The 23,010-nt window shown below is 41.0% G+C and overlaps 1 protein-coding gene across 1 annotated transcript; it reads right to left on the reverse strand.

Moving 5' to 3' along the window:
* Positions 1–17,318: 17,318 nt before the first annotated feature.
* On the reverse strand, positions 17,319–19,752 carry LOC118791350 (zinc finger BED domain-containing protein 4-like). Its single transcript, XM_036548674.1, has 3 exons — positions 17,781–19,752; positions 17,523–17,597; positions 17,319–17,398 (listed from the first exon to the last, which is right to left on the reverse strand). The coding sequence occupies exons 1-2, from the start codon at positions 19,733–19,735 to the stop codon at positions 17,525–17,527; spliced, it is 2,028 nt and encodes a 675-aa protein (XP_036404567.1). The 5' UTR covers positions 19,736–19,752; the 3' UTR covers positions 17,319–17,398; positions 17,523–17,524.
* Positions 19,753–23,010: the final 3,258 nt, after the last annotated feature.

Genomic DNA, 23,010 nt, shown 5'->3' on the forward strand with positions numbered 1-23,010 from the left:
ACCGTCATTTGTAGTGTAGTCACTGGGTGTGCAGTGCAGTGTGTGTGTAGCCACGTGTGGTCCTTCTGACCCTCCTTCCAGACAAGGTCTCCCTCTGGTAAGCTCTGCTCTTGCTCATTTTAGTTTATTTTGTGTCCATGTTGGTGTCTGTGTCTTCTTCAGTATCCGTTATCAGTACAATATTCCTCTGTGTCCAACTGGGTGTTTAGCCCCACTAATTAAAGTGTAACCTATAATACAAATAAAATAAAGAGTATATACAATTTTAATAGAACCCTGTCTCTGCTTCATCCTTGCACGAACCTGTGTGCCTTGGTGTGTATTATACGGGAAGCTGGTTGTATTTGGTAGCCGGTGGTTAGTTCCAATCCAGGCTAATTTCCTACATAGAGATCAGACCTCCAGTAGGTGGCGTAGTAGAATAGAATAGAATAGAATAGACTTTATTTTCATTGCACGGTGGGGGTGCAAAGAAATTGTGGGTGGTCTACAACAGCAGCGCACTGATGAACATTTATGTACACACAATACAAATAAGGCACGCGACATAGGAGAAAAAAAATATACAAAATATACAATAAAATACAATAAATACAGTAAAATATAGATTTACAAATTTAAAAAAAAGAAGACACAATGTAAATGGAAAGAAATATAAAGAAAAACTTTGATATGGCCTTTTTTAAAAACTACTTAAAGTGCACAGTGGAATTGCAGGCCAGGAGCAGCTTCTTGTCCAGGTTGTTCTTCCTGAGGACACGCAGGAAGTGCAGCCGCTGCTGAGCCTTCTTCACTAAGGCCTTGGTGTTGGGTGTCCAGGAGAGATCTGAAGAGATGTGGGTGCCCAGAAACCTGAAGGTGGTGACAGTTTCCACCCATTCTCCATTTATGAGGAGAGGGGCGTGGACTTGTCTGTGTTTCCTGAAGTCCATGATGAGTTCTTTTGTTTTAAGGACGTTCAGTGACAGGTTATTTTCTGAGCACCACATGGACAGTTTCTCTATCTCAGCCCTGTATGCCGTCGGGTGGGATGGAGCGCAGTCGTGAGTGTACAGGGCGTACAGTAGGGGGCTCAGCACGTGGAGGAGAGGTGGGGGCCAAGTCTGACAGATTGTGGGCGGTTTGTGAGAAAATGTTTGATCCAGGTGCAGGTGGGGAGGGGGATCCGCAGTTTGAACAGTTTTGTAACTAATATGTCCGGGATGATTGTGTTAAATGCTGAGCTGTAATCCACAAAGAGCATCCTCACATAGCTCTTCCGGTTCTCCAGATGACTCAGCGCTCTGTGAAGTGTTATGGCGATGGCGTCCTCTGTAGATCGGTTCGCTCTATAAGCGAACTGGTGGGGGTCAAAGGAGGGAAGGAGGCAGTCTCGGATGTGCTGAGAGACTAGCCGCTCAAAACACTTCATGACTACAGACGTGAGGGCTATGGGTCTGTAGTCACTGAGACTGTCTATAGCAGGTCTTTTGGGAATGGGGATGATGGTGGCGGCTTTCAGACATGAAGGGACGGTGGCATGCATCAGGGAGAGGTTGAACAGCTTGGTGAGGATCCCTGCCAGCTGGTCTGCGCATGCCTTGACCACAGTCCCCGGGATGCCATCAGGTCCAGCAGCTTTCCTGGGGTTCACTGCTCTCAGTGTCCTTCTCACCTCATGCTCCTGGAGAGAGAGAGGGGGGGTGCTGGAGTTGTGGGGAGGCAGTGAGTGCAGGTGTGTGGTGGTCTCAAAGCGGGCAAAGAAGCTGTTCAGCTCCTCTGCCAGCGTGCTGCTGCTGCCGGTGGTCGTTGGGCTCTGGCCTTTGTAGTTGGTTATGGCCTGGATGCCCCTCCACATCTGCCGAGGGTTGTTGTCCGTGAGGTAGCCCTCCATCTTCCTCCTGTAGACCTCCTTGGCATGTTGGATGCCTCTTTTCAGGTTGGCTCTGGTAATGCTGTACAGTGAGCTGTCTCCCGTCCTGAAGGCAGGGTTACGAGCTCTGATCAGAGTCTGGACTTCATTCGTCATCCAGGGTTTCCTGTTTGGAAAAACCCGGATGCGTTTGTCCACTGTGACATTTTCTACGCAGCTCTTAATGTAGAAAAGCACAGTCTCTGTGTATGCCTCTAGGTCCTGCTGTTCAAAGATGCTCCATTCTGTACAAGCAAAGCATTCTGTCCTGTAGCTGAGGGAGAGCATTTTCAGGCCAGGTTCTGATGGTTTGTGAGCTCGGTTTTGTTTGTTTTCGGCGGGGGGTGTAGGCCGGAATGAGGAGCAGAGAGAGATGGTCGGATTGTCCTAGGTGGGGGAGGGGCATCGCTCTGTAAGCATGCTTAATGTTGGTGTAGACACGATCAAGTGTATTTTCTCCCCTAGTAGAACACTTGACATGCTGGTGGAGTTTTGGGAACACAGTCTTGTTGTGCTTGGTTGAAATCCCCGGCGATTATGTGGACGCCGTCGGGATGAGTCCTCTGTTGTTTGTTGACGATGTGTTGAAGGTGTCCGAGCGCCGTGCTAACGTTAGCATCCGACGGGATATAGACAGCGGTAATGATGACTACAGTTAGCTCCTGCGGCAGATAGAACGGTCTGCACTGGACAGACATGGCCTCTAGGTCCGGTGAGCAGTGGCTGTCTATTATTTTGCTGTTAGAACACCAGTCCTCAAGTACGTAAACACAGAGTCCCCCCCCTTTGCTCTTACCGGAGGCTTTGTTCCGGTCGTGGCGATGGATGGTCCATCCTGCTAGCTCCACCGTAGCGTCGGGGATTTGCGAGTGCAACCAGGATTCTGTCACAATCAACAGACAACGCTCACGGATGAGGCCGTTGTTTGCTATCTGTGACTGTAACTCATCCATTTTGTTTGCGAGGGATCTGGCGTTTGTGAGGAAAATAGATGGTAGCGGAGGTTTGTGCGGTTGCTTCCTTAGTCGAGCTAGCAGTCCAGCTCTGCATCCCCGCTTCTGCTTCCTCTCTCTGCACTGCCTCCGTCGCCTGCTGGGCCCGGCAACGATCCACGGAGCTCCCGGCGGTCTCGCTAACTCCAGTGGGATGTTATAAGTCCGTGTGAAGGCACTTGTGACTTCAGTGATAAGCTGAAGTCCAATGCCTATCAATTCCTGGCGACTGTAGGTTAAGTTTCCGTGGCAAAACAAGACAAGCAACGAGTAAAAACACAAAAGAGTGCGCCGAAGTAGAGAGCCTTGAGCTGCTGCGTCCGTACGCGCCGCCATCTTATATATGTCAACACAAAGCTCCAATCATTACCCTGGCTCCTCTACAAATAGCGTCCAAGAAACATTCAACTCCGTAACCATTTTCTGGTGACAACATCACATTTACATCTGATGTTAGGCTTGGCCCTCTAAAGGTAATATTGAAAACACCATTTTCACTGGCTAAGAGAGAGAAAACTCGACGACGTCACCCAGCGTATCGTGTAGAAACACTGTGTACGCAGCCATGTCTGTGTTGGGGGTTCCCCTGAAATTAAGCGACCTGTGTAAAACCACACTATTAAATCAGGGCCTCTCTACCACCGTATAACCACACCGCCCTCTCTCACCAATCTTTCTATATCCCCGTTGTTTAAACCGTGATTAGATGACCCGTCGGTGTGACCCGCACCGTTTTGCAGAGCTCGTAGTGTGTTATTGAAAGTACTGATATCCTCAGACGTATGGTAACCGGAAACATCATTCAAGAGACTGATTGCATTTGTGTCTGACTCTTGGACGCTATCTTCAACAGCTAACATTGCGTTAGTGTTACACAGGACATTGTTGAACTCTGCAATAGCGTGTTGGCCATAGCCGTCTGTGCTTTCAAACCTTCTACACTTGGTTGGCGGTGTCATTGTCTATATGGGTGTTAGTTGTGTCCTACTTTCTGACTCTTGACAAATTTTAGACTTTTAGTTATTTAATGAAATTAATTGTGTCTGACAAAATGATTTCATAAAAGAAAATAAAAGCAAAACACTATAACATTCACACCTATATTCACACTAGTTGGTTAAGAAAGAGATCAACATTACGAACATCAGCTATGGAAATGCTTGAAAGACGAACTAACACATCTGACAAGGCCCTCCAATCCACTTTACACAATGTGAAAACCTCCTGGATTACCCTCGTCTGATTGTTTCACTTGTCTAGTTAGTTCCACGTATCTACGTTCCCATTTCTCATTGGCATTAACCAACATCTGCAGCACATCCTTTACCTCAACAACATTTCCCGTTAACTTTTCAACAGTTTGACAGTGCCTCTCAAAAGCATGTGTCTGTCAAATTGTTTCGATAAATGTCGGAGTTCACAAATAAGCATATTACAGTCCTTGATTATGTAAAACACATGCGCCCATACCTCCGCGGTAGACATTGTTTGTCGTGTTCTTGGTTGCTGCATATACCGGCTTCGAAATCATCCACAACGTCTTGAATGTTTTTAACCCGTGATGGACTTTGTGTAGACCAACCCCCCACATCAGTAGGCACCCCTATATCAGTGTTCTCCTTTGAGGTCATTTCCAGATCTCCGGGGTCAGCGTCGTCCCAATCTTTAATTTGTGAGTACATCCAGTCTCCGACGTAATCCAAATTTGAGCCCGCAGTTTGGATTAACGGTTCTTCCTCTTCAGACAAGCGCTGGTCTCTTAGCACTGAATCCGCTGTCGTGTAAAGGTCTGTAATTCGGTGTGATAAATATTGTTGTTGGTGTTGCTACCGATCTAGATTTTTTTCTTTTTCAAACAGTTTGTCATTAAAACAGGGTAAGATTAAATGCGTTTAGATGTTGTTCTTACCTATCACACTATCCTCCCACGAATTCAAACGTTTTGCCAGAACAAAGTCCTCCACATCTGTAGCATCGTCCTCGCGGCCTACATTTTGAGCTCTCCCGTGACGCTCTACCTCTGACAAACGTAGGGCTTTCCAACAAATGGTCTGGAAAGTTTCTTGTACCCTCCACCGCGGCGACTCGAACCCCGGCGGTGTGATTGGCACAATGGATTGGATCAGATTTTGCAAAGCTGCTAAAAAACGTATTCAACAATTATAATACAGTTTATCACAGAAATTACCATTCCTGAAAAAAGGTAAGAGAATTGTAGCTATATATAATGTCCTTACCAATAGGTTGCTCAGACGCGCTATGACCATACGACACTGTCGTCGTAAGAATATCAGAGTCAGAGTCAGAGAGATTTCATTGTAATTTTTCCCTGGGACCCATCGTGCTACAGCCAATACAACTGAATAAATACACAAGACAATAAATAGACAATAACAAGACAATAAATTGACAAGTAGGGCTGTGCAATATGACCAAAATCTCATATCCTGATATAGGTCATTTCATATCCCGATAATGATACATATCACGATATAGCACATTTTCTGTAAATTCAATGAATAAATAGGTTATATAAAATGACCACATGAAAAGGCTTATTACATTTTGAATTATATACTCGACAAATAAAAGGTGCTTACTCATATTTGATTTTTTCTCCTTTTATTTAGAACTTTTGTGCAAATTTTCAACTTACGCCTCGTTTCCATATAGCTCTGTGTACGTATGCGAGTCAACCAGAAGTCCATTCATCCCTATGGGAACCTCCGTGATCTCCGATGTGTTTGCGAAACTCCTTCCGTTTTTTTAGGCCCAGAATTTGCCTTGCACTGAAAAACTTGAACGTTTGCGGTGGATTTCGGAGAGACCGTATGCTCTGTGTACCAGGAGGTTAATAGCATTGGAAAAACAAATTAGCTAACGGGCTATTTCCTTCAAATCAGCTGCTTGACTAGTGAAGAGAGTTCATTAAAAATATTTTGAAGAAAGAATATGCGTAATCAGGGAACCTTTTGCATCGACATAAACACTGTGTTTTAACCAATAATCTTAAGAAATACAGATCATCTTTATCACTTTGATATGAAAACTTTATCTCCCTCCCATTCTACCGCTGTGATTTCCCTCCATTATATTGCCGCTCATTTGATATAAATATAAATATAAATAGAGGTTGCTTCACTGTTGCATTCATTCCATGATGACACCGACACGAGTGAGAGTTATGTTTTGATCCCTCTCATTTTCCTTGCGTTGAACACTAGAGGGAATATTGCATATATTATACTGAATTACAGACACCAAACAAAACTGTGTGGAAACACAACCTTTAAACCTTTCGTGCCTATGGTCACACTGATGCGATTTGCTGTTTAGCGTGTATGCTAAAACCAGTGCGATTCAAACACTAGATTGGAAAAATTCTAGCTAAGTTTAGCATTGCTGAAACAGTGATTTAACGTTAAAAAAAACAGCAAATGCTAACTGAAAACTATGAGAAGCTTAATAACACTAATGAAAACATAACGAACCATGTAATGTAACACACGCACTATCATAGCATAAAAATAATTTACGTGCAAAAGGGTTAAGCATGTAACAAAATATAAAATATTAATGAATAAAATATAAAAAGGTAAATAGAAAACACTTTTCAACTATAGTTTACATTTAAATTTATTCATTTGGCAGACACTTTTATCCAAAGCGACTTACATAGGTTATAGTTCTTTACAATGTTATCCATTTATACAGCCGGATATTTACTGAGGCAACTGCGGGTTAAGTACCTTGCCCAAGGGTACAGCAGCAGTGTCCCAGCGGGGATCGAACCGGCAACCTTTCGGTTACAAGTCCACTATGCTACACTGTCATGTTCACTCTCCTTTGAGTTGTTGAAGTCCCCGGCAATGATGAAGAAGCCGTCGGGGTGAGCCATCTGTAGCTCGCTGATATGCCGTAGAGTTAACCCAGAGCCCCGCTAGCATTAGCATTTGCGCTAGCGCTAGGGGGATGTAAACAGCAGCAACGATCGCTGTTGTGATCGCTCTCGGGAGGTAGAAGAGCCTACATCTGACTGCCAGGACCTCCACGAGTGCTGAGCAGTGCGCAGAGATGATTTCCATGTTCGTACACCATTGTTTGTTGATGTAAACACACAGGCCACTGCCGCGGGTCTTACTGGACAAAGCAGCAGTTCTGTCCGACCGGAAAGCCAGTCCAGCTGAATGGCGGAGTCAAAGATACGCTCGTGCAGCCACGTCTCAGTGAAAATGAGAGAACAGCAGTATCTCATCTCCTTTCAGGAGGTCAGGAGCAGTCTGATGTGGTCCAGTTTGTTGTCAATGGAGCGGACATTGGAGAGGAAAACAGACGGGAGCGCCGGTCAGGTGGGGTTAGCCTTTAGTCTGGCATGAATGCCGGCTCGATTACCGCGCTTCCGTTTCCTCACACCGCTTTCGACCTTTCAATCAAGCCGGCAAGGAGCGGGGCCATAAATCATTTTGACAGGAAGTGTAGGATATATACTACTCAACATTCTGAAAGCTGCTATAGACTTTCATTTTTAAAAGATTTAACAAAGAAACAAAAATGTTAGTTGCTTTCAATACCAAGCCAGCTGTATCCTGATTTAAATTTTACATTAATCAACCATTGCCAGATTTTACACTGTTGTGAAAATAGAGTATTATTTTTGAATACCCATGCGTGTTCTGCTACTCTTGTATAGAAAACAATTAAATTACAACACTCCCAGCCAGCCTCCCTCCCTTGACATTGAGAAAAATAGATGCATATTGCTTGAAGTTGTTTCAGTCACTCAAAATCAGCAGACTGTTATTAAGTTGAAAAAGAAGACAAGTTGAATGCAAACTAATGCTAGATCCAAAAGATACAGGCTACTGTAAGATAGTGAGATAATTGCTAATGTTACTGACGTCTGTAATTATTCAATTGATTTACTATTTAGTGGTTAAAATTGTTGTTTTAGTGTGAGAAAATATGCAACTATCCAAAGTGTTACCATTGTTTGTGATTGTGCAACTCTTTTTTTTTTACTGGTTATCAAGCTTGCAAGCTAGATCTGTCATTATGTAGGTGCAAGCCAGCTAAAATATCTTTGGTTTGATGCCTGACTAGCTAGTACATACTGTTTTACCTGACACTAAATAGGTCTTTGCAATGTCTACATTAACTTCCAAACATGGCCACGTAGCTCATAAAGATAGGTTGTTCATTTTTTTAAACCATAACAATTAATAACACAGTCATGCAACTGGAAACGTTAGCAAGCTAACCAAGTTGACTTTGGCTACATGCGCTTGTTAGTACTAAGGGTAATACTCACTAATGCGTGTTTTGTCCCCATGTTTGACTGTTGCTGATCAGCTGATTAGCATAAGTGAATGAGGGCTATCTGGCCAGCTTTGATGGTTTTCTGTTATTGCTGTTGTATTAATTTTGTTGTTCAAGTGTGAGTCTAGATCTTATTTTACAAGTCTGATAATAGGCAATTTTGTAGGACTGTTAACTGCTCGCTTTGGAGTCAGAGGGGGAGCAGCAACAGAGCCGCATGCTGATCTGCATCTCCTTGTTCCAGGCTCCTGCCTATTCATCATGTGAAAACATATGCCTAAATTAACTATACTGAACTAACACATTGCCAAAATTTTAATTAGATTAATGTAGATGAAGATTTCCTTTTTGTTTCCAATGTTCAGTGCCCTTTGACACCCCTTATGCCCATAAACCAGAATACAATATCTTTATGTGTTCATTTAAGATATGGGGGTGAACTACATTTCTGTGCCATCTTGAACATTATACTGATGTTAATTTGAATGGGAACTGTAATTCTCTGCTGTAATTTTCTCCTCAAATTTGATCACTTACAGTTCACAAACCAAAAGACATATCAATGTAGTATTTTGTAGTTCCCACAGACGAGTTGCCATAACATTAAAATGTATTTAAATGTAAATGTAAATTTAATTTAATGTAAATTAAATATTTTAGTTGTGTCTTTTCTTAAACATTACTCTGAGATATAGGGCCTACCAACCTTATTCTGACATTATTTTTTGGAGGACTTCAGTATGCACCTAAACATTATAGTTCAGTATTTTTGTGGTATCCCAAAAGAAACTGTTCAGATCTTCACAAAAATGCAATATCTAGGGGGTGTCACAGAGCTTCAGTATAATACATGAGTTTTATGCTAATGTGGCACGTAGGCTTTTATGTGCATTGGAAAATTTGTGTTTGTGTGGTGCATTCACGATTACCCCTCCTTGATCGTACGTTATGGTTGTCTGTGTCTCTGCCGTTATTGTGTCTGTCTGCCGTCCACGCGCTGTGGATTGGCAGCGGGTGCAGTTCGGGAGCTCGGGCTGGGTTCTTGAGTTGGCCGTTGGAGACGAGACCGCTGAAGTTCCAGCCCAGCTCACCGCTGAAACGTTTGTTTTCTTGTTTCAGGTGAGGGATGTCATATCCCAAATGTGGTATTGTATTCGATAATCATAACTAAGATGTTGTAATGCCTGGTAATTGTCTGTTTCTATTTAATGAATAATTTTGTTTAATTAGCTAGCATCCTAGCGGTAGCTCAAAGCCGTTAGCCTGTTCGCTAGCGAGTGAATACTGTTAAAGTTTTGTTATTGTTTAAAAGATATTTAATCATTTTAAATGTAACATAGTTTGACTCCCATGGTACTCAGGTGAACGTACGTATACACACACACACACACACACACACACACACACACACACACATATATATATATATATATATATATATATATATATATATATATATATATATATATATATATATATAGCTCACCGCTGAAACGTTTGTTTTCTTGTTTCAGATTTACATCCAACATTAAATGTGTTGCACCAGATTGAGCTTTGAGATTCTTTCTGTGCCTGTAACACTAACATCTTGCTGAAGTGTTCCCTGCTGCTTAAGAGTTCCTTTCCTGTCACCTCTTAGATGTATACAATAACAGTCAAAGGTTTGCACACACTTTTCTTTATTTTCACCTTTTTCCACGTTTTAGAATAATAGTAAAGACATCTAACTATGAAACAACACAAATGGAATTATGCAGTGACCAAAAAGTATTATAAACAAATCAAAACTATCTTATATTTTAGAAGTCAAAACAGCCAAAAATATTTTTTTAAATAATTTTTTTTTGGAAACAAATTCAGACATAATCATCATCTTCAAGATTTGTATTTGTCTTAAAAAATGCATTTAAGGGCATTTAAGTGTTTTAAGCATTTAATGCATTCAAGATGTCTTTGAATGCACGTTTCCCATTATCGTAATCAAGTGTGTCCAAACTTTTGACTGGTACTGTGGAATTCCATCATAATTACATGGTTTGATGTAAAACACAGTCAGGGTGAATTTCAGTTCAGTTCATTCAATTCAGTGAATAAACTGAAATTCAGTTCAAGAATTGAAAACAAATGATTATTTTATTAAGATTTTCAATCAATGAGTTGAATTTTAAATGGAATTGACTTTATTTCTGGTGTAAACATGAAATCATGACAATGCTAGTTAACAAGGGAATTTTAAAATTAAACAAAGAATGTCTGTAACATTATTAACCCTACTCAAATTGTTTATCAGTTCATTTCCCCACCTATTGATAATAAATAGCAAATACACAAACATTAAATGTGCGATTTTTAAATACGCAGATCAGTTTAATCTAGGAAATGACAATAGAATAGATAGGAACATGCATTTCCAATAAAAGACAAAATGAATAATAATAAAAGGCTAATAATATTAATCAACAGTTGAACGTTTGAAAACACTCTACTGTCAATCAGTCTCAGCCAAACGTGAAACAACACCTTGCACATGTATCCAGACATGATAAATGTCATACAGCCTACTGCCTGGATCCTTAAACCCTAGGATCAGCTACAATGTGGGATAACTGGAATTGGTGCAGCGCCAAACAGAAATCTGTAATATGCTGCACAGAATAATAACCCATGTAACCAACCCAAAGTGAGCTCTTACACTTACATATCATGCCTGGCTCTATAGTACAATGGGTAGCACATTCGTAGCACATACAAACTGGAATGTTATTTGATAGAGATGGTTTTTCTGATGGAGTAAGTTAGCACATGAACAGGTTTCTATAAAAAACTACTATGTTTATAATAATTCACAACTGAAAAGACCAATAATGTATTCAGCAGTATGATCAGAAAAGAGATTGTGGTTAGGTTTGAACACTGTTGTACTACAAAATGTCCACAGGATCTTCTACAGTTTCCATTTGTGAAGGTGCACACCACAGCTCAAATCAACAATCAAGTATTGTGTATTGTGGACTAAGCAAAAAAACTGTGTAGAGGACAAAAGAGAGAATTGAACTCATAATGCCAGCAGTCTCCTCAGATTCATCCTTATCTTCATCTTCAGTTTCATCCATCTCCCCTCCTTTTTCCTCCACAGGCTCAAGGCAGGGACTATGGCTTAGAATGTATCTGTAAGCCTGTGCTACATTCTGCTGTTGGAGTATGCAGTCCATCATTGTTCTTTGTAGAGCCTAGCGGGCCCTTGGATACCTCCTTGGAAAGTCCAGTAGGGAGAGCTACAAATAAAATAATAATTTTGTTAACAAAAACCAATGATAGTTTTAACATATTAGGATATGAAAATGGATATCAAAATGGAGGACAGATGATCGATGAACGTGTAACTCTAACTTCGCTTCATGAGCTGCTCCGTGTCGTGGGCTTCCTCAGGGGTCTTCTTAATCAAAAAAAAAAAAAACTGAAAGGGGGGCTGCTTTTCGTTCTGTTCTATCGCCTGTACTATAATTTGTCAACCCTTGCTATAAGTGATGTAAAAATAAAATATCAGAAAAATGCATTCATTTCTAAATATTAACACGCATTTAAAGATCATATTTTTGACTTAGCAGAGTCTCTTATCCAGACTTGTTTGGTAACAGTCTGCATACTGCAAAATGAGCAGCATTCCCTCTTGCTGACCCTGGGTTTTACACCAATAAGACCAATAGTACCAGTAGCCAATGTGAGACAGTCATATACAGTGAATTTAGAAAGTCTACATACCTTGTTTCATTGGCTTGAGGCCTGAAATGAAAACCCATTGAATCAGATTTTTTCCACTTTCATTTAGACATGGTAACCCACAACATAAAGTAAAAAAGAAAAGGCAATACATTTTCTGAATAATTTAAAACAGAAAAAGTAAAACACATTGGTTATACACCCTTTATAATGGGGGTTGTAAATGTGCCCAGGTCTAACCATTCACCATCCAAATCATGACCAAAGTTAATTTACTTCACCTGTGCCCAATTAAAGTTATTTTGACTAGTTCAGGATAAATCAGCTGCTCCTGTAGGTTTTCTCAGCAGGTTTTCTTCTTTCTTAGTGCATGCAACCATATGCATATAGCAACAGTTTCATGTGGTCTCCACAATTCTGAGTTGTGGGGGAGGGTGGCAAGACAGAGGCTACTTCTCACAAAGATGAACATCTAGTCTCATCTGAATTATGCAAAAGGACACTCTGGATCTCCTTTTGCCATGTCAAAAAAGGTCTTGTGGTCTGACGAGACTAAGGTAGAACCTTCTGGCCTTAATTCCAAGAAACGTGTTTAGCACAAAGCCAACACAGCCCATCTGCCAAAGAGCACAGCCCCTATTATCAAGCATGGTGGTGACAGCGTGATGTTACAGGGCTGTTTCTCTTCAGCAGGGACAGTAGCGTTGGTGAGGACAGGGGGAAAATGGGGGACATGCATATTGCAAAATACCAGAAGATTGTAGAGAAAAAAAGTCTTGCCACCCTCTGCAAAAAAGCTGAAGATGGGGAAGAATGTCACGTTTCAGCATGGTAATAACCCAAAGTGAACAGCCAAATCTACAGTGGAGTGGCTGAAAAAAAGGAAGATCAATGTCCTGGAATGGCCAGTCAGAGCCCTGACCTCAACCCCATTGAACATTTTTAGAATGACCTGAAAAGAGCTAAGAAGAAGAAGGGGAGAAAATAGCAAAATCCAGATCCAACACTTCTCCCCTTAAAGGACATGCTTAAACTACGTACATTAACTTTTAAATTTATTCATTTGACAGACACTTTTATCCAAAGTGACTCACAAGTGAGGCACAGTACAATACAAGCAAATAGCCATATAAGGAGTCATCTATGTGTATCTACAATACATTTATTGTTTACAATATTAGTATTATTTTCAACAAATCATCAATTTTATTCAAGAAAATAAAAAAGTTATACGCTTAACAGAAAGCATTTCAGTTTACAGCAGATGCTAGATCATTTTTATATTAAAAGAGCACAAGGAGGCATTTTATTCACCGCAGGAGTTTTCCTCCGTCATCCTGGTCGGTGTTTACATCCCACCCCAGGCCAGTGTGAGTGACGCACTGCAGACCATGGCTGATCAGATAACCGGCTGGGAACAAAAATACACGGATGCGCTTTTCATAATCCTTGGGGACTTTAAAAGAGCAAGATTAAACCACGAACTATCAAAATATAGACAGCATATTAATTGTCCCACCAGGGATAATAACACACTGGACCACTGCTACACAGTTCTTAAAGATGCATATCACTCTGTTCCCTGGGCAGCTTTGGGGCACTTTGATCACTGCTTGGTCCATCTTATTCCAACCTACAGGCAGAAACTAAAATCTGCAAAGCCTGTGGTCAAAACAGTGAAGAAATGGACCAGCGAGGCAAAGCAGGAACTGCATGACTGTTCTGACTGCACCGATTGGAGTGTTTTTGAAGCTGCAACTGGCAACCTGGATGAACTGACTGACACTGTGACATCTTACATCAGCTTTTGTGAAGACATGTGTGTGCCAACCAAGACCTTCTGCACATACAACAATAACAAGTCATGGTTCACAGCCAGACTAAGACAACTCCGCCTAGCCAAGAAGGATGCTTACAGAAGTGGGGATAGATCCCTGTACAAGCAGGCCAAAAACTCACTGACAAAGGAGATCAGAGTGGCTAAAAGAAGCTACACTGAAGACCATCCCCCCCTGCTGAGGCAAACAAAGACCTGGCTGATGACCTGAATGTCAACATGCAGTGATTAGCTTTTCAGCGTCATGTATTGATAGAATTTTCATGATCTTGGCAATATTCCTCAAATGAAGGAAAGCAGTCCTGGAGGTGTTTTTTATATGTGTGTCAAAAGAGAGCTCAGGATCAATCATGACACCAAGGTCTTTGATGGTTGCACTTGAGGCCAGTGAGACACCATCAAGATTTAATGTAATATTGGAGTTTGCTCTTGATAGACTTTGGGCCGATAACCAATATTTCTGTTTTGTCTGAATTTAGAAGGAGGAAATTATGGGCCATCCATGTCTTTATGTCTTTGAGGCAGGCTTCCATGTATTCCATGTAGGTATTCCATGACTTATTGTTAATGAAGACAAAGTGATGTCGCTCTGAAAGATAAGACCTGAACCAGGACAGAGCCTCTCCACTTTTTCCAATTAGGTTCTCAAGTTGGTCTAATAGAATAAGATGATCGATGGTATCAAAGGCTACACTTAGGTCTAGGAGCACAAGTAGGGAGATACAGCCATTGTCAAAGGGGAGAAGTAGGTCATTAATTACTTTTAGGAGAGTGGTTTCTGTGTGCTGTGATGCGGTGTAAACCCAGAACGAAAGACTTCCAGAATATTATTTGACTGTAAGAAGGAGCAAAGTTGCTTTGCTACAGCTTTTTCTAAGATTTTCGAAAGGAATGGGAGATTTGAGATGGGCCTATAGTTCGACAGGTCATTCGGGTCTTGAGTGGGCTTCTTCAAAACAGGCTAACCATCATTGCAGGTTTTTATGTATTTGCAGGTTATACAAATTGAAGTGTACATTTCAAATGTCCCTTGTATGAATTGTAAGTTACGTGAACATGCAATTACTTTTAGATACATTCATGGAGCTAGACAGACTAGCTAAACTAGCTCATCAAATACACAGTAGTTATGAAACACACCTAACTCACCTCAGATGGATTCAACAGGGCTCCTGACTTGCAGGAACAAAAATCCTTGTCAAGTTTTGGAGTGGACTGGTTTCATCAGGAGAAAAAAATGTGAGGTGCAACAGCCCCACGGATGTACACTGAGAATGGATTAGTGCAGACATGACTATTTTTCAGAGCGAGTGTCATGTTAAAGGGGAATTTTGACATATTCTGAATAAGATCGCCTCAATTTAGCTAGTTCCACATGTGGCTAGCATGTTAGCTTCCATTATAGCCCTGTAAGTAACAAGCACCAAATCGTATTGATATCTTACACTTCCTAGCAAACTAGGTCATCTGCCATTTACACTAAACTACATATAACCAAATTAATCAATGTTGCCATAATTATCTTATGTAGTAAACAGATAGCTAGTAACCAACCTCCCCTGAAAAGCAAGCTCTCTCAGCAGCAGAGATGAAAGCATTCCTTATGGGCTTGTGAACACCTATACTAGCAAGAAAACTAGCTAGACACCTGCAATGCATAGCTCCATAGCTACAAGGCCTAATAATGACAGATAATCTTATGTCTACCAAATGTTCTTATTTTTAATTTTCACTTTTTTAATTTCCCATTTCTTTACCCAATATTTGTAGTCTACAGTAGTCTTGTCTCACCACGAGAACCTCTGTACTTCAACAGGAGTGCAGGGCTTGGCAGATTCAGTCCTGCAATGGTCAGGGCAGAGGTTGACAATAGGTGCTGATCTAGCACAATATTTCCCTATCACAATTCTGAGCTTAACTGCAAAACTGGTCCTCTATCAGCACTCATGGTCAGCTTTGGCCTGGAGCTCCTTGTCATAATGTGGATTGCACCAGCAAGGATTAAATTAAGCATAGTTTAAGGCTAATCAAGGATTTGTTGATCCAGGTTTTTATTTTAATTCGAGTTGTGTTGCACCACTTAATTTTAAGCATTGCTCAACAAATTAGCGATTAAAACCTTAACCTGTGATTAAAACCTTGATCTGCGATTAATTTTGATGATGGATTGGCCAGTGCAAATAAACAGCAACAATGTTACTGTCTTGAGACTAATCATTAGCGTTACTGTTGTCTTCCCTTTTGAGATAAAACTGGCATGTTAAAAGTAGCTCGTGCAGCCAAAGACGAAATTTTAAATATTTAAGCAGTGTACCGTTAGCCGTTTCCTAACCAAGCTAGGAGAATGTCGCAGCGTGTACAGAGTTCAAATTTCACAAGTCACGAAAAAATGTATTATATCAATTAATGGAGCAATATGCAAACATCGAAGACAAAAGAACAGATAATCTCACGGTGAAAAAAAGAAGAGGCATGGGTCCATCTGAGTACAAGTTTCAACGGGTCTGCGGGGATCAAGGACAAACGAGATGTGAACAACTTGAAAGCCTGCTGGAAAAACTTAAAAGCAAAAGCGAAAAAAGACGCTGCCCTGGAAAGGAGGGACACTTTTCTCACTGGAGGAGGGCCCCCATCTGGGGAAACGGATCCGTTGTCGCAGAAAATCGTCTAGAATAGATGATCCCACAACCAGTGTTGGGAAAGTTCTTTTTCTACACGAACTAGTTCAGTTCATAGTTCATAAGCTTTAAAATGAACTAGTTCAGTTCATAGTTCAAAATCTTTAAAATGAACTCGTTCGTTCATGATTTCAAATATGAACTAAATAGTTCATTTTTAGTTCTTTTGACATTTTTTACCTCCAATACATTGCTGCGAGCTATTTGTCAAAATTACTGTCACTGCCCACTATAGCACCACAGACAGCAATTCTACACCTTTTGAATGAGAATTTAAGTTAGCATCGAGTGGACAGCCCTCGGGATACTGGTATTTGCCTAATGTGTTGTTGCCACCCATTCAGTCTACACCAGTAGCAGCTGCAATAAAAATATGAGGACAAACGTGCTGCTTGAATGGTCTTTATTATAAAGACAATCAGAACTGTACTCCTTAAGGTGCAAATGTTTTTTTATGCTCTCTATTTCAGTATTTTTACAAACTTGAAACAATTCACATCAAATTCCAAAAAAGGAACCTAAAGAAAAAAGACTCCAGGCAGCCCAGGCATACAAATACAGAGGAACACTACTCAGCATTATAACAATTTGAGGTAGAAACCAGGCTGAGGTAGTAAACTGAGGTTGCACCTCAAAGTGAAACAGCCTACTCAATTTACATTAACATTAACTGTGTCAGTCACATTGTTTTTTCCTAGACCTTTTTGGCCAAATAAAATAGTCTATACAAACTATAAAGTGCAATATTCAGCCCAAATCAAAACCCACTTCTCTTTAACAATAACTATACTGTATACGATACGATACTGTATGTCACCACTGGTTACAGTTAACATAAATATAACTAAATAAATTAACTAAAACAATAACAATTCGTTGGGGGGAAATGTCAAAAGTTTTCTCTGTCACACTGGTCAGTCAGTCACAGTGGTCTCTCCCTGGTGGATCTTCTGTTTCTTTCTTCCTGTAAAAACATAATATACTCTGTTATTTTTATGCAGCTCACCTGCACATGCACACAATATACTCATCTCTATTGACAATGCATTGCATTTCTAAGCCTAAAACAGGCCACAACAATAATATACCTTCAAATCTTTGTGTTGGCATTCAATATCAGCTGCTTCTCGAAATTGGCATCACCCAGCCGGTTTCTCCTGGGCCTGAACGATATGAAAGAAGGAGAAAGAAGAGAAGCAAAAATCGAAACAGTAATCACTGACATTATTTTATTTAAAATGACAATACTATAGAATAAGACAGAACTATATTTTAAGGCTGGATATTTACTGCACTTATAGTGAATAGTAATTATGGAATAATAACAAATAACAGTTCATTCCTACCTGAATATTTGACCACCGATGCTGAAGAGCCTCTCTACCGGAGCGCTTGAGGGGAGTGCAGTGTTGTGTTTTATGAACAGCCTTCTGAGTCTTGGAAACTGCTTGTATTCTTCAAACCCATCTGTAGTTGGGGCATCCAAATAAGTGTCCACTTCAGATTTTTGAGAGGGGTTTCTGTTGAATCTAAAGAATGAAGCTGCAGGATCTGTCTTGTCACCTCCACTGGACTGCATTGGACCCGAGTCTCTTGCTTCTGAGTCATCACAGTTGGTCTGAAATTCTTTTTTCAGCATCAATCTGTACTCTATACGTTTCTCCTCTTCTTGGACCCAGTCTAGCTTGAATCTCGGCACCAGCATAGCGGACAGTATGTGCTCCTTTTTCTCCAGAAGACCTTCCAGCCTTGTGCTTAGTGACTGCAAGATGTTCTTTATGAGGGGACGACATATAACGAGACCCTCTGCAACCATGGGTTTTAAGCTCTCATCCAACAGGTCTTTCATATCACAATCCAGCTGCACAATGGTTGGAGCCAGGTACCCAAGAAAGATCTTCTTCTCTGCTTGGAGGATGTTTAGTGCAAGTGCTAGAGGCCTCATGACATCCACAAAGTTGTGTATGAAGTTGACTTCATCTGGTGAGAATCGACGGAAGCCAAACTCATCACTCACAGTGTGTATGATCAGCTCATCATGCAGGGGACTGGGAGTGGCATCATTTGCAGAGGTGACCTCAGCCTCATTCTTTTCTTCTTTGGTAGTTAGTTTTGCCATACGAGACAGTCGCTCCATGGCAAGGAAAACAGAGTTCCATCTTGTGTCATTTGGCATAACAAAGCTAATGCCAAGCTTTTCCTCCACAGTATCAGAGGCCTTTGGACTCCGCTTAACCTTGTTCCACAGAGCAGATGCTTTTGCAAATACAGCCCTCGACATTACTTTGTAGTGTTTATCAGTTACCTTGTCAGTATCTTTGGCCACTAGATTCAGGGTGTGAGCCATGCACCTTCTGTGAGGTGGGAGAGTGGGATCATCCAGATCTGCAAGAGGCTCAGGCTCCATCTCGCCATCTTCATCTGAGCTCTCATTGGCGGTAGCAACAGCTGACTCTGGTTCACTGTCATCTTCATTTTCATCAACGTTAACAATATCAATATCCATCCCAAAACAGTTGAATGCCTTGATAAAATTTGAAGCGTTGTCTGTTACTGTACATACAACCTTGTTGTGGATTTTGAATTCTTTGTTAACATCTGACAATACTTGTGCCAATACATCATGTGTATGTGATCCTTTAATCCGCCGGCATGCCAGTACTGCAGAGTGTCTTTCAGAAACATCATTTTTGTCTAGCCAGTGGACAGCGATGCCCATAAATGACTTATTGACAGCTGACCAACAATCCGCTGTTGTGCACACAGAATCCACCTCGGAGAGTTCAGTCTTAAGTGCACATATGTTTTCTGTAAAGTTCTTGTCCATCAGAGTCTGTACCTTCTTTCTTGATGGCACTGTTTTGGATGGCTGCAACCCCTTAACTAGCTTAATGAACGCTGGTCTTTCCACTTTACTCAACGGCTGCAGGTCTCCCACTATGTACTGCAACACCAGGCTGTCCACTTGCGGCTGGGAGACAGTGACAAAGGGTCCGTCTTTGTACGATGTTAATGGGATTTGGGTGGCCGAGGCTATGTTTTGGCTCTGCGTTGTGTCCTTTTTTTTCGCTCTCACAAACCTTGCCAGGCTAGCTGGGTGCTTCAGTTCAATATGCCGTTTTAAGTTTGCTGTTGACGTCGTCGATGTGCGGACTTTCTTTTTCAAACCGGGCGGGCAAAGTTTACAGACAAAAGTCACATTTCTACCGTCTGCGGCAGTACTGTCTTTGCCGAAAAACTCTTTTAAATGTTCATAATCTGTGGAGTCTGAGAGCTCCGGACTGTTGCTTTCCTCCTCCATAGCCCATGCTTTGTTGTGATGACGTTTTGTTTGTGCGACAGGGCGACGAGCGGGGTCGCGGTGCAAATCCGTTGCCACATCGGATGGCTTTCCGCAGCGCCGTTAAGCACAGTTCACGGTGTGTTTTATTTGGGGGGTTCACTAGAAATCTGGCATCGTTTTGAACGAAAATAGAACGTGTATGAACGCCGTTCACAGACGTCAGAATGAACGCGTTCGCAATAAAGTTCCTCACTCGGAAATACGAACGGTTCAGTTCTTAGTTCACCAAAATATGAACGAGTTCATGAACTTTCGTTCATTGAACGCGTTCAGGCACAACACTGCCCACAACAAATAGCCCCATTGCGAAACCAACATGATGATGCAATTGCTGACCAGCCAGTATCAGCAACATCGACCTACGAAAGTGAGTTGCCCGGAGCTTGTAATACTGTCAGTTCATTACCAACGTTACGATATCTAAAAACATGAAATGTAACATTAGCTAGTAAACTTGTTGTTTAGCTTGCTAGCTAGCGAAGTAACGTTATGTTGAATGTGTCTACCTAACGATGTAGGTCTACATTTCATGTTGATGTTTGCATGTTTAATATTTGGAACAACAAAACATCCAACAATTAGGCTGACTTGTCTAGCTAGCTAGCCAGCTAGCAACATGAATCACTTGCCTTAGCTAACGTTATCTTGATTAATTGTGCTGTACCAAACTACTTTTCTAATCCTGTTTGTCTTTTAGATAAGCATGATGAAGATGTTATGCCTGTTGTCCCCTCCGCTGCTGCCATCATCACAAAACGTGCCAGCGATGGAGCAACCCAAGATCCAGTTCAGCACTTTAGCCCCTCAAAGAGCAAGAGGCAGAAAAGGGACTTAAATAAACACAATTTTGATGTACTGGAATTGGAGAAAGAGAAGAATATAATTCATAATAATGCACAGTTACAGAGAGAAATGCTTCTTTTACAGAAGGAAGTACTGCAGCTTCAAAAAGATAAACTTATGGCAGGCTTACAACCATTGCAAATTCTTCTTAATGAAGTCTAGTGTAAATAAATGAGCTGTTGGGAATAAACTGTTTTAATAGGTAATTTAAGTTTGTAAATTCAATTTAACTGGTGACAGTAAAAGTAATCAAACATGTTAAAAATTATCTCTATTGATTGAACAGTTCTAATTGGTTCTGTGGATCTTTTATACACTTCTGTTGTTACATTAATTGTAATAAAGGACAGATGAAGGCTACAATTTGAATTGAACATCTTTTTTTTAGGAAAAGGAAGAAAAACCAAGGCAAATGTTCTTTAGAGTATGAAGACATTAGAAAGCCTTTAATCAATGGTTATTAATAAATGAAAACATTAAAAACTCTGACATGTTTCAGCCAGAGGATTTCCCTCAGGGAGTCAAACCAAACAGGTGGCCATCGAACATTGTTTATGGGCTTGGCTGCATAGGAAAGGTGTGTCTACAGGAGTGACTGAATCCCATTGACCTACACAAACAGAACACACAAGAAAATACAGGAAAACATTACTGTGTACATGACCATTGTATATCACAGTAATATAACAATTATTACTATTACAATTACAAAAGGAACAATATTATAAATAGGCTGTTAAATCAAAGTCCTCATTGAAGCCTGGATATGCAGTTTGCTTTACTAAAAATCCAATAGCAGTGATACGTATGTAGCGCTACCGCTATGTAACCTATAATGGGTAGGGCCCCGGATTCTTTACAATACTCTTACAATTACTCCAATCTTTTATAAACTTTATATTTTCTTTAGCTAATTATCACACCTTGGGCTTCCTTTACGCTACTACAAACAACGTAGTTGACTTTACCTTAGTACAATGTTACCTTTAAATAAGTACCCTTTTAATATTACCTTTCTGTTACATTAGGGGAAACTACATCAAGGATTAATTTCACAAAATTAATATTCAAAATAACTATTCACATAGAATATGAATAAACACCACAGGGGACAAGGTAAGCTTATATATTATTTACTTAAACAAAAAAAGTATCAAGCAAAATATAATTTCCCAATTCTTATTCTCTATTTTTAGTATCTTTCTTGTAGTCAAGTAAGAAGTTGGATGTAAACATAAACGCAGTTTTCACGCTACAGCAACGTATAGCAACGTATATGAATACCAATTTGTATGCGAATATTGAGTTTGCGCTTTTCGCCAACCTGCAAATATACCAAGAAACAGTTAACAGCACAATAAACCGTGGGCCCACACACACACACAAAACACCTGCGCTACCTAGCTAGCTCGCTAATAGCTAGCGATCTATCAGACAGAAAAGAAAATAATAAACAAAAACGTTGCAGGCCTGATCGGTGCTTGTGTTCGGTGTGACCCAATACTATACGGCCGCTTCTCTCTTCAGCAGAAAATAAAACAAAACTCAGTACCTCTGTGTTCCGTCGGCTTAAGCTACTCACACACACCATGGAAATCCAGCAGCAGCGGCCTTGTAGCCGTAACGGTTTCCACCTCGCGCGTTGCCTCCACATGAATTCAGCTGTGCTGGAGGGAATTGGAGCGCCTCTGTAGCTCAGAACGCTATCCGGATTCAGCTTGTATTTACAGTCCAGTTCCAGCTCTTCAGGGTCTAGCTGTGATAACTAAACTAGAGCTAAAAAGTCCGTTCACTTTGCTAATGAAGGGCTTTACACAGACTGAAAAAAAAAATAAAAAGCTTAAACCTATGCTCTGTTAACATAATAAACAATAACCAACATTTAGATATTTACTCATTCTATCTGGGCTACAGTACACTAGATTTTTTTAACACGTTTGACCTCTTTCAATGGTACATCATACACACCTTAATTATGCAGCAAAATGGTTCTCAATTAAGGTTCTCCGAACAGCATCTCCATTTGCAGTGGCAGCAGTGTGCTCCTCCTGGTCATCTTCTCTGTCCTCATGGGGATCCTCTTCAGCCTCCTCTGGCAGCCCATCTCCAAGTCTCATCCCAAAGTTGTACAACACTGCCACTGCAACAGTGACTGTCAATGTTGTCTCTACCTCTACCTGTTTGAAGCCCATCCTGCAAGCAGGGAAACCTTCGTTTCCAAACTCCAACCACTCTCTCCACAAGACCTCTAGCTGCGATGTGGCAGGCATTGTACCGTCTCTCCACTGGCGTTTGAGGGTTCAAAAGGGGGGTCATCAGGTAGGCATGGCAGGGTCAAGGTGGCCTTGAAATGCCTGCTTTTGAAGCATAGTACAGACACAGACGTGGCT

The sequence above is a fragment of the Megalops cyprinoides genome, chromosome 16 (assembly GCF_013368585.1).
Source record: "Megalops cyprinoides isolate fMegCyp1 chromosome 16, fMegCyp1.pri, whole genome shotgun sequence".
In the NCBI taxonomy this organism is placed as follows: domain Eukaryota; kingdom Metazoa; phylum Chordata; class Actinopteri; order Elopiformes; family Megalopidae; genus Megalops; species Megalops cyprinoides.

Bases quoted from the DNA above. Each gene is read 5' to 3' on its own strand.
- LOC118791350 (XM_036548674.1), bottom strand. From the start codon at position 19,735: ATGGAGGAGGAAAGCAACAGTCCGGAGCTCTCAGACTCCACAGATTAT. The intron at 17,598-17,780 runs GTAGGAATGAAC...CATATCGTTCAG, and splicing joins ATCGGTGGTCAAATATTCAG to GCCCAGGAGAAACCGGCTGG.